At 41.6% G+C, this 12,777-nt stretch overlaps 1 protein-coding gene across 2 annotated transcripts in view; it reads left to right on the forward strand.

The window, feature by feature from the left end:
- Positions 1 to 12,777, forward strand: part of STAC (SH3 and cysteine rich domain) — a 75,073-nt gene that overhangs the window by 22,074 nt on the left and 40,222 nt on the right. For both annotated transcript variants that reach the window (XM_049817130.1, XM_049817131.1), the window contains exon 2: positions 2,286 to 2,562. In XM_049817130.1, coding sequence (XP_049673087.1) covers positions 2,286 to 2,562 — 277 coding nt within the window. The remainder of the gene's footprint in view (positions 1 to 2,285; positions 2,563 to 12,777) is intronic.

The raw sequence follows: 12,777 nt of genomic DNA on the forward strand, positions 1-12,777 counted from the left end.
ACGTCCCTTGACTGGCAAATGACTGTGCACAGGAGAACGGGATGAGGATAGTGAATGCAGAGCTCCTTAAAATATACTGCATACATTGTCCTAACTAGCAGGATAGTTGTTTCATGATTAAAAAAATACTGTATTGCACAGCTTAGTCTTCTTTCTGTGGCAGAAGCCACAGAAATATTTCGAAATATAATTTGCTTCATGTGGCACTGTAGAAATGGATGGCAAATCAATAATGAATGCCATTTCAGTCACCTTGTGGTGTTGTAATTCTCTGTGTTTTGCTACACTAATTAGGTCTGACTTCAGTGAGAAGCATTTCAGGAGCAAGGGGGTGAATTATTGCCGAGTTCCTGGCTGTCACCAGGGAGATGAAGTAATCTCAGTAACCTCAGTGATTTCAGGAGCTGGTGACTTAACATCGAAGCAGAAGAGGGAGGATCTCACATTTTGTTGGTGCAGTTCTACAGCGAGTTTTGGCCTCAGCTAGTCCATGGCTTAGGCTTCAGCTGAAAGAGCTTCAGAAACCAGAAACTGCTCTTACCTTGTAGTTGGCATTTAATGACTTAATTGCTCTTATTTCCACATTCCCCCAGAGACTGACTGTTTCTTGCAAACAGGTATTTCCTTCATTTGCATCCAGGGCTCCTCCTATGAGCCCAGAGAGAGTCATGGGTGAGAGTGGTGCATGTGGGATGGGCCCCTGTCTCCAATCCCTCCCTGCTCCCAAAGTCACTGTGGAGAAACAGCTCAGGGAGCAGAATGCAGTTTGCTTCCATGCAGCAAACCCAAACACTCTTAACCAGAGGCAACGGCAGCTCTTTGCCTGTTCATTGGACTCGGGGAGTTTATTGTGAAACATGTGGAAGAGAGCTGGAGCATCTCCCTTTTCCAGGGACAAGCTGCTCATGTCTGAAGGCAGAGAAGAGGCTTCCCCCCGGGATGCCTTGAGGCTCCTCTCCGACAGCATGCTTTTGGCTGCATCGTAAAGAAAATGGATGGATCAGGACTAGAATCTAGGGAGAGAAGCGCTCCGAGGCCACTAAGTCAGTGTGACAGATTAGTGCCATGCTTCTTTGGGAAAGTATGTGAACTTCTTCCCTTTATATTAGTGTGATTTATGATTCCTGATCTTCATTGCTTCTAACATAAACAGTTTCTAATATAAACCATTCCTGCTGGTTACCACAGACAGCCTGAGCGGCATGGAAAATTTTAGTTGTTACATCACATTCACCCAGAGAATTGCAGCAGTGATTGAAATGATTTTGCAGTGGTTGGAATAATGCTGAGCGAAAGGTGATACGGAGGAATTACACTTCAGAGGCAGCAAATATGAAGTGGACGCAGAGCTGGCTTTCCTTTTACCTGGACTCTACTTGTGGGCCATTGGGAGTTGGCAAACCCCGCAAATTTGCGTAGCTGGTATCCCAATAGCTTCTGTGCCTCACCTAGCACCCTTCTCAGCCTTATATAAAATGGGGGGGGGAGGGGGAGGAATGAGAAGACCTCTTACAAGGCACAAGACAGTTTACAGGTAAAGAGTCTGAGTTAATAATTTAAGTTAATAATGCCTTATTTTGGTGCTTAATAGTCTGATAATCGATACACAATACAATATACAAGATTATACATGAATGTGTGTTAACGTACATGAATGTGTGTTAACGAATATTAATTAATGCATTAACTATCAATTGGCTAGTTATTTATACTGTTACTGCTCCTTAGCTTACTTCCTTTACAAAAATAAAAGAAAACAAGGCTTTCTCAGCCAAAACTGCATATATTCTCTGTTTCTGCCAAATTCAAGAAATTTAAGTATATCAAATATATTTACTGAATTCACTCCTCTTGTACTGCTGTTTAACAGCTGTTCCTGAAATGGCTTTACAGGCTGCTTAAGGACCATGTAAGGACGCATAATACTCTAAGTTTTCCCATGGTTGAATACAAAGGATATATTCTCCAATGCATACAACTATCTGCAGTACCTCTTTGCTGTCATACCTGAAAGAAAAGACCAACAGAAGGAATCGTCAGGGCTATCGAGTTTATTGTCTATCAGTCAGAAAGCATATGCAAAGTAGTTTATTTTCTGACTGGGATACGTTTTCTTTGCTCTGAAATTGCTGGTTAAATTCTAAAGTCAATTTTATTGTTCAGGTGGTTCAAGGTCTACCTGTGACTCACAGGTTCACTTGTCAACAGCACACCCCAAAACCAGGAGCTTTGCCTTGCTGTGGAAGAGGAAAAGGCAGTAATTGTAACTGGCTTATTTGTTGCAGCTGCAGAAACTGAAACGATCACTCTCCTTCAAGACCAAAAGCTTGCGGAGTAAAAGCGCTGACAATTTCTTCCAGAGGACTAATAGCGATGTGAAACTGCAGGTAGACTTGATGCCTGAGGTGAGCACAAGCACTGGGCAGCTCCCCAGCTCAGAGAGCCAGGCGTCCTCCCCCACCAGAGCCCAGCAGCTGCCAGAAAACAGCAAGGCTCACATCTTCCAGGAGCACATCTTCAAAAAACCCACCTTCTGCGATGTCTGCAACCACATGATTGTTGGTAAGAAAAGATTTTTTAAATCTGTGTGGGTGTCTGTGCTAGAACTTGCAGGATGACCTTTCCATAACTTATGTGAGCCCAGATGTCTAATTGAGAATACCCATAAAAAGGAACTGGACTTATGTCATGTCTGCTGCAGGCTAATACAAGTTCTATATTTGTTGACAGATCTCATGCCTTGTAGACGCATACTGTTATCACAAATTACCGGTGAGGGTTTCAGCTAGAGTCAAATTCCTCTCTCATTCAGGTTATACTGAGCACCAAGCACAAATTCTGTTACACTAAAACCAGCCAAAATCCACCTTGCAGACTTGTGCCTGCTATTCTTACCCTTCTCCACAGCAGTAATTCTAACTCTCTCACTCCTTGTGTCTGCCCCCACACCCTGCAGTACACCCAGTTCCCATTTGCTGTGGCGACCGTGCCTACCTCCTCCAGCTGCCTCGCATCTCTCCTAAGTGTCACTTGGGCAAGAAGTACACTCAGCTGGGTGGTAGGCTCCAAGCTGTGTGTGTGTGCGTGCATGTTGGCTGTGTAGGACATGCGTTTTGGGAGACCAGGTCAACAGAACAAGTGACAGCTGAATTCACACTGCAGACTTTCTTGAGATTCTTCTACCTGATCCCTGCTACTCACAAAACCTCACACAAACTTTATACCTTTGAAAGATTGCCCTGTCTTCTCTCTGAAACTGTCCATGGGTATGTAGGTTATTGCCAGGGACTGACTGACAGACAGAGCTAATAATTTATTATTCTCTTCAGTGTGCAGAGAAAACTCCATAGTGAGCCCTGCTTGTAAGGTGATTTTCAGAGTAGTGTGAAGGCCTAAAAAGCCAGCCTTCATGCAGCATCAGGCTGCAGATTATCTATGGTGCTGTGCAATGAGAAGTCAGGAAAGAAGTGGTGGCAGGTGGCTGGAGGTGTAGACCATGCATGGTCACCACTGTGGGAAGCTGCAGGAGTCGCTGTTCAGAAGTCTGGTCCTAGAAATCCACGTCACTGTGGCTAGCTTGTTGTGCATATGATTTGGTCTTCTTGCTACTTATCATCTAGTTGTCCCAACACAGCAGATCAGGAATTCAGTGGCAGTGTACCAGTGTGAAAGTGAGTGACACCATTTACAGGTTTTTAGGCAGGACAAGGAGTAAAACACTGGTTTAGCTTCATGTAGAAGTAGTGCTGATACTGGAAAAGCCAGTCGAAGAAACTCTCTAAGACTCAATTTTGGAGTTTTAGAAAGCAGGCATTCTTTATTGCAGCACTGGTTGCACGGGGGATCGCTCCACCTATCGTGCACACCATCAGGCCTAACTGTGCAGGTTAAGTGCACGTTCTACATACATACTCACTAGATTTCCGAGAAATGTTATACATATTCATTCGTTTTCTGGGAAATTATTAGCATATGCAAATGTCCTTTACGTAGGCGCATTGAAGGTCTCTGGTGGTCTTCAGGAGTCCTCTGGTGGTCTTCCATAGTCTTCCTCACTTGTCCGCTACTTGACCCTTCTTGGATGATTCTGCGCAGTGTGATCTTCTGCATGTTTGATACATCTTGTCCTAAAGAATGCTCATTAGTGCTTCTATTATCTATGCTTACATTTTGATGTAATTCACGTGGATACTTCTAAACTAAGTTACCTAAAAGGGCTAAAGTCCTTATCTTCTTCAGTGGGGGTGTTTCTGGGATGGCCCAGAAACTGCAAGGCCATCCAAAAGCAATTTCTCACACATTTTGCAACATATAGAACTCCGCATCCACCACTGATCAGCAAACAATCGGGCAAAGAAACAGCAACGCCATTGTACTCAGAAAAACATCCTGCATCAGTGCACGTCTCTGAGTACAAACTGTTGTCTGTAATTTGTTGAGCTTCCTGTAATAAACTCGTGTCCCTTGGCATGGAAGTCACTGCCTATCAGATAACAATATGGTAAGTTCTTGAAAGATGCTGATAGGATTGCTCAACCCTTTTCAGAGAATGCTACCTCCTTTTCCACATGCAGGTGCTTAGCGTCCCCCATTTGCATGTGGAACCCGTGCTCTTTGGAAAAGGCAGCTGTCTGCAGAACATTAAATCTGATGCAAGACAATCCTGCTTGCATAAATTAGAGAATTGAATGTATGAGGCCTGATTTCGTCCTCTGCACCACAGCTCTACTGAATCCATGGAAACACAGGAGTTTTGATCCCAGATTTTTTTATGTTATTTTCCAGTCTTTTAAGGGGGTTTTTTTCTCCTTTAAGTGGTAGAAGGGGTCAAAGGGAGAAGGCGTAAAGCATCAATATCAGGGAAGTTCATAGTCCAGAGATTGAAAGGAAGTCTGGAAGGTAGGCAGTTAGTTGAAATAACTTTATGTATGGAGGCAGGCCCAGAACTTGTCTCCTTCTGTAATGCAGATGGAAGTTCTATCAAAGCTTAGTTTCACAAATATATACTGCAAATGTAAGTCCTTTGCATTTCTGGCAGCTTCTCATGAAGTTCCATGGAGATTAGTATCATCACAGATCTGCACAACTCAGCAATACTGTTTCAAAACACTGCTGCTCAAGACAGACTATTACTGGCAGCAAACTTTGCAGGAAGCAACTCCAATTCCTAAACACCCGTGCCCTTTTGCTTTGCTGGGCAATCTGTGTCCCGCCTGGGATAGGAAAGTCCTGAAGCATAGCTATAAGCTTCAAAATATCAGCTTTAACTCCACCTGCCTTCTGAACTTTTTTTGTTCTTTTCTATCCTCTGGGGCTTCCTTTTTCTCTTCTGTATCTTAGCCATTTCATTTGAGAAAGAAGCCTTTGATAATTGCTGAAGAAGCTAATGCAACCTATTGTCTGGTGGCAGGCTGAGTCAGGTGAATTGCTCTGACCTCCTCCAGCTCATCTTTGCTTGGACATATGGCAGAAAAGATGTTAAGACTTTTACCTTATAATGCCTTAGAGTCTAAATGCCCTGATTCTCATAGACAGACGTCTAGTCTATTCCGGTAATCCTCTCTCTTTGATCCTTACTGTAGTCATGGCTGGTTTCACTGTATTGTGTTTTAAGCAGCATGGGAGATCTGGATGTTAGAGTTTGCAGCTCAATTAATCCACATAAGTTATGCAACTGTTTGTTATGGGGATGGTGAAGTAAAATAGGCAGCTTTTCAGGAAATCGTGTCAAGCCTGCTCCCCAAAGCAGACTCAAAAAAAATCACTTCTGTGCAGAGACTCTGAATTTACATGCAACATGGAGCCTATTTTTCTCTTTGTTTGCATTTTTCACGGGCAGTGACATGTGAGAGTAACAAGTCTATGGCTTTAAATTCCTTATTGATGAGAATAAAGGCAAAGACAGATACATGTTTTGAAGACTGGGGGAAAGAGTCCAGGAAAATCCTGGCTTGACTTTAGATGGTTTCAGTTTTGCCACCAAGAATCATTCTAGGTTCACCTTAAATGACTCTGTTCTATGAACTAAGCAGCTCTGTTTGGTACAGGGCAGCATGAGGAACTGTGCATAGCATGAACACGCAGTACGCGCTTCAGTCTCACTAACGTGGTGGAATCTGTCTGTAGCTTCAGAGTGAACAGGACACTCGGAGCAGAGGCAGCAGGCTCCCTGTGCTGCTCTTTTCACAGCAAAATTAAAGCGAAGGAACATGAAACATTGTCTTCCTACAAAAAATATGCGCATCATCTCTCCTTGATTGTTAGGCCCTGTGAGCCAAATGTTGCCATTGGGATATAGCACGTGTGCCCGTTTGTTCATTTGACAGAAGTACAAGTCGTAAGATGAAGGCCAAATACATGTAATTGGTTTCAGCATTGAGAGGAATGTATTTGCTAGGATCAGTATAATGCAAACTTACTCATTCAAATGCTTTTCATGCATCCCAGAGTGCAATGCAAAGTATTCAAAAGAAACTCCGTTTATTGGTTCGATTTCAAAAAAGAAAAAGCAGTATTAATAGTGTGCTTCATACCTCAAATTAAAGACAGGAGTCAAAGTGTTCCTACTAACTGTACTAGACAGGGGCTAAAGTTCCACCGCGGTAAGCAGAAGGAAAATTTTATATAGAAGCAGTAGTTTTCTACCAAATGAAAAAAGGGAGAAAATTTCAGATTCAAGGGAGCTCTGAGGAGAGCATGGACGATGCATTTTACATTGATAGGGCCTTCCTGCAGCATCAAGTACTCCAATACAATCATCAGTTCTTATACTGAAGTCAACAGTAATAATTCACATAATTTCAGAGCAAATCAATAGTATGTTGGAGCAGACTCTGCACTCCTCTCTGCCACTCACTGTTCTGCTGCTGTGACCTCCAAGTGTTGGGTAGTATAGGAGTGAGGTTTCAGCTCCATGGGGGGTTACGTATTTTCCTAAATATATCCACCCATGAACATCTTCTCACAGTATGACTCCTAGAAACCCTTGCATTTGCTATACTTACTAGTAGTATTGTGAAAATGAAAGTATCTTGTGGAAGGTATCACTAGATGATTATTTAGAAGACACTGGTTTGTTTATTTTAAATCACTGTGAAAAGAAATACGAGTCAGAACATCTCTGAGTTTGCTTCGTGTTATCTACCGTTTTCTGTGTTTAGCAAGAATGTGGTAAGCTTTGGCAATTTCCAATAAGGGGAGGCAAAATTGCGTGGTACCAGCAAAGATAGAAACTAATAAATTAATGTTGCATCAGGTTAGAGTCTTAAACTATGCTGATCAGAAGCAAGTTCCTGCTCTTCATCAGTCTCTGGTGTATCATCAGTCATCTCTGTGATACTTTACTCTTGAAGAAAACATGATGTCAGTACTCTACTCTTGAAAAACATTGTGTTTTTTAAAAAAACCTCCATCCGTAGACTTCTCAACATTTTACTCATTTGCAGTTCGTTTCCTGTGCTGACTCACATGGAAAAAATGTTTTTTTCCACACATTCCAAGCATATTACATGCAATTAATGTATTCCCATCTAAGTCAAATATAAGTAGTATAGCAAAATGTAAGCCGCTTTGCTTTTAAAAATAGCTGACTTTAAAGTCAGACCTTTAAAGCTGTGTTTTAAAGAAATAGCTGCTCATTTATAACAACATCGTTGTATGTTTCTTTGTGTTTCAAAAGTGTACTTAGCAGTTTCATTCCATACTTAACCTTAACTCTGACACAGCATTTTGACAAACCACCTGTTTTATTGACATACCTGTTGGGGTTTCTTTGCCTGGAAAGACACACTAGAGGGCTACAAACTTTCAGAAAGGCCAGACAAAATTGTGGTCTTCAATGTCCAGTAATCGTCAAAAACAGGTCCTTCTGGATCATGCCATCACTGGCTTAGGTACCTGAGATATATGCATTTATAGTTGATCTCAGGGCAATTGAGTTTCTGGTTTGGATGCAGATTCTCCAGACCTTTGCAGCTCTGGAGGTAAATAACTCAGTACCTGCCTTCTCAGGGAACTAACTAGGTTGCCATCAGAGAAACCTGTAGAAAACAAACAAGCAAGCAAAAAGATAAAACCTAAAATAAACCCCTAGCACAGTTTACTTCCAGTCTACTAATCAGCAGTGCTTAAGCAGTGAAATCGTGCTATCCTTTCAGTATTGACTCACTCCTATCACCGCCTGTTCTGGTTTAGCCAGTCATCCTGGAGTTTCAAACAACCAACAAAGTGCCATGAATAATTCTTCCTGGCCACATCTTTTAAAAACAGCCTGTATTTCTTTATTTCACTGTGCTACTGTGGCTACTAGAACTTTCAACCTCTTTTATCCCCAAAGCTGTAATGCAACATCCTCCATAAAGCTAGGCTCAAAGTTGTTAAACTGGCCCAGCTTTTCAAATGCAGAGGAATGAAGGAAAGAAAGAGATCTGGATAGGAGCTATGGTCCCCCTTTTTGTTAGTCGCTACATCGGAACATCTTCTCTTCGACTATCGGTAACTGCGACTAATAAGTAATGGAAAAACTCCATAGTTTGAAAAAGGGTTTATATAACTGTAATTTATGTGGATGTTTATTAAATATAGCAAAATTTCACAGGAACTATGACACAGTGCTTTCTGCCTCCAGTCTGATCAGCTCCCTCATAAAGATTATTCTTGACTTTTTTTAAGCTTGCTGCCTTACTTCATTAAGTAGGTATTCTGGTTTGATCCAAGCCTGCCTTTATTCGGCATTATCCAGGTAGACAAGGATGTGATAAACAGTCACAGGTTGATCACCTCTGCTTGGCAGCTAGACAAAGTAGAAGTACTCCTGGGAAGCATGACTGTAACTGAAGCTGTGTTTCCAAGGCTATGGTAGTTTGGAGCACTCCTCCAGAGTCTTAAAAAAAAAAAAAAAAAAAAAAAAAAAAAGCATTTTTATTTACTGAGGATTTTCTTGCAGGATAAAAGAAAAAATAATGTTATTCATTCAGCGTTCACCCTGCCCTCCACTCCCCCAGATGACCTTGGGGGAAGAGATTCATGTTGCCATTGCATCAACATGGGAGTTGTCCCCTGTAGAGAAGGGTAAAGAGCTGCCAGTGAGGAGGAGATGCCTCTGGAGCAGATTGTGGAGGCAGTTTCATGTCCACCTCTCCAAAGGGCTTGTGCAGTCACAGCTGAGCCTTCCTAGATCTATTTTCCAGATTATAGACTATTACAGTATAAAATAGTGTATGTGTGCATGTGTGAATGGTGTTTATTATTAATGCAAGAGGGCAAAGAGTTTCCTTATGGAAAGAGGTTTTCAAAAGCAGCTGAATTCAGCCTCCTTTGGTTTTGATTGTGAGGCAAAGGGGCAATTGTGTAACCTTGTCTGTGACTGGTACCAGGTGCCATCCCATATGTTATTAAATAGCCTAAAGTCCCTGTCTCTCCCTCCTTCTTCCCTCCAGTAAATCCACTCCTGGATTTAGGAGACTTAGGTTCTCGCTCCAATTGATGCTGAATGGCTCTGGGCACCTAAATTCTCTAGCACTTTTGAGAATTGTTGTGAGTGAGAATTACTTTGGTCCCCTCTGACCTGCTGTGCTAGGGTTTAGGGCAAACAAAAACATTGTATTTTTTAACACACATCTGCAAAAAAATTGATGCAAAATAATAATTTTAAATATCTATTAGCTTGAAATTGAACCTGGTTTCTCCTATGATATCTTTCTTGAGTTAATAACTCTCCATAAGCATAGACCTTGCCACTTTTGAGAGGAGGCCTGTAAGAAGAGCTAAACAAAAGCCTTCTGGAAATATGAAGTTAAGCACCACATTAATAAAACTGTACAGTATGCAGTTAACTGTTAGTTATGGACTAGTCAGGTATAGATAACGTCATCTGGACTCTGCAAAATTTCTAGAAAGTGGATAGTTTGTCTATTAAAATACATAAAGTGGGGGTGAACAGATGGAAAGAGGCTGAAACACGTATGGTACACACAGTTTAGGTGTGCTCCATTAGTACGTCTTCTATTTTTAATAAGCATGATAAAAAGTACCCAATTCATACAGCCCCATGTTTGTAAAGTAGCTACAGAGGGCCACACATTATCCCTGCATTAAATTAAGATTTTTCATTGGTGACAAAGAGTTTAACATACTTTAAAGCAAATATTGAAAAGCAAATATTTAGTCTATTTATCCTCTGGGAGGGCTTCCTCCTCTGAGATGAGGCAAGAATGTTATCAGTAAATTGGATAATCAGGAACTGCTTAGCTGCGAAAAGAGGGTGGAAATATATTTTAAATTCTAATTTGTCCTTGAACAGCATCAAGCATGTTTCACATTTGTTACTAGATAATTTTCAAGCTCACTGTAATTTTGGGGAAATTGCTATTAATAAGAAACTGCAGTTAATCCTCAGTGAAAAGAGTCTTTAAAGATATTGACCAACATTTGCTGCCTAATTAGATGGAAGGCAATAAAAATTTCCAGCCCATTTACAATCAGTATTTTAACATGATGTTAGCCAAGATGATTTTTGACCAAAAACTACTTTGAAAAACACCAAACACCCTAATCAGTAGCAGTCATTGCTCCTGAGATCAGCCCTAGTGAAGAACATAAGGGTAAGCTTAAGGTTTGTTAAAGACCTAGGGATGAAGCAGAATACATGATTTCTTTTTTTTTATGTCCTGCTATCTACTTTTCCTGAGCTCATATGAGACATTGGGTGTTTTCAGATAAGCAAATTAAAGGCATCTTCTTTGAAGCTGACCTTCCAGTAAAAACATTATTTTTCTACTTAGAGTCTTTGTCTAACAGAGTATCACTGTTACGTGGATAATTACATTGCCACATAGCTGACAAAAGCATCATCAAGAAGGGAAATTATTAGGAGCTTCACCTTACTATGAGTTGCAGAAGCCATAAAATGAGACAATTAGCAGAAATGCTTTTGCAAGAAACAGAGCGTTGCCATCATGTAGAGTAAAATGCCTACCCACAGTTGCTTGTTGCTGTCCTTAATATAGAAGGATGTCTCAGAGAGCAATGATCCTTGTGGCTCACATGGAGCATTGCATGATCTTTCTGCTTTGGTAATATGAATGCAAGTAAATGCAACTTTAGCAATTATCTTCTCTAAACTGCCTAAATTTTAGTTTTCCAGGTGTACACAATCTATAATTTTTTTCCTCTTTGACATAAGTTTATCTTACATGCTGAAGGATGCTGCACACACATGGATCCCCTCCCTGACTACTAATTCTGAAGACATGCTCTGCAGTTGAAAATTGTGATTACATTGTAGTTTCCTTTATAAGATGCAAGCAGCGATCTTGGAAAATGTTGAAACATTTTGTTTTGACCACTAGATTATTTCCTGCCTAATAGAGGGGTTGGAAGCAAGCAAGCAAGAAAAAAAAAAAAAAGGTGGCTATGTCTTCTTCCCGCAACAATTCCACTTTCCCAGCCAAGAGAGGAAATGGCATATGGCTGGTATAATCCCTGAGCCAGTGTGAACTATAACATCACAGTCAGCATGTTCCTGATTGCCTTCCTCGGCAATCACAAAAGAAAGGCTGTAGATTTACTGCACAGGAAGATCCCTCCAAATGAGGATTGGGTATATCGATGAGGGAACTTGTATTTGCAGTGCTTATATTGCCTGTTTTTCTAGCTGCGCCTCTCAGAAGTGTAGCAATTTTTCATATCTGAAGATCTGTGGCACCTGAAACTCTCCAGACAGGTTTTGTGCTGCCCCAGGTCTTTTTTTGTGAGCCATGGGGATGAATTTTTAACATTGCTGGTTGCTTACAGAGCTCTGTCATCAATGGGCTTGAACTGAGAGGCTGCTATGTGCAGCTTCATTGTGTTCCACCACTTTGCCTTCCTCTGTAAGCCCAGGCACAGCGTATTGGCATCATCAGGGGTTCATCTGCACATCTGTTTAGAGCTGCAAGGTGAGATGTTTTCTGTCTTGCAGTGTTTGTTACAGCTAGCAAATACAGAAAGGTTACACCAAGGTGCTTGGTCTGTTTTGCTAGATCTAGTCCCTCAACACAGCTGAGCATGGAAGTCCATTTTCCATTAATAACCTCTGGATAGGTGTCATGGTTTAACCCCAGCTGGCAACTAAGCACCACACAGCCGCTCGCTCACTCCCCAGCAGTGGGATGGGGGAGAGAATTGGAAGGGTAAAAGTGAGAAAACTCGTGGGCCGAGATAAAAACAGGTTAATAATTGAAATAAAATATAATTATATTAATAAATGTAATGAAAATGAAAATAACAGAGAGAAATAAAACCCAAGAAAGGCAAATGATGCAAGTGAAAATAATTACTCACCACCAACAAACTGATGCCCAGCCAGTCCCCAAGCAGTGGCCCCCCTGCCAAACTTCCCCCTAGTTTTATTGCTGAGCATGATGTCATATGGTCTGGAATATCCCTTTGGTCAGTTGGGGTCAACTGTCCCAGCTGTGTCCCCTCCCAACTCTTTGTGCCCCCCCCCCCAGCCTACTTGCTGCCAGGGTGGTGTGAGGAGCAGCAAAGGCCTTGACTCTGTGCAAGCACTGCCCAGCAATAGCTAAAACATCCCTGTGTTATCAACACTGTTTCCAGCACAAATCCAAAACTTAGCCCCTTACCAGCTACTGTGAAGAAAATTAACTCTATCCTAGCCAAAACCAGAACAATGGGATAAACAGCCACTGAGTATGACAGGTCTCAAATGTCATCAGAAGGGAGGACGCAGGATGTTTTCTCTTGGAGAGCAGCAGATAAGCAATAGCCTCTGATGAG

The sequence above is a fragment of the Accipiter gentilis genome, chromosome 14 (assembly GCF_929443795.1).
Source record: "Accipiter gentilis chromosome 14, bAccGen1.1, whole genome shotgun sequence".
In the NCBI taxonomy this organism is placed as follows: Eukaryota; Metazoa; Chordata; class Aves; order Accipitriformes; family Accipitridae; genus Astur; species Astur gentilis.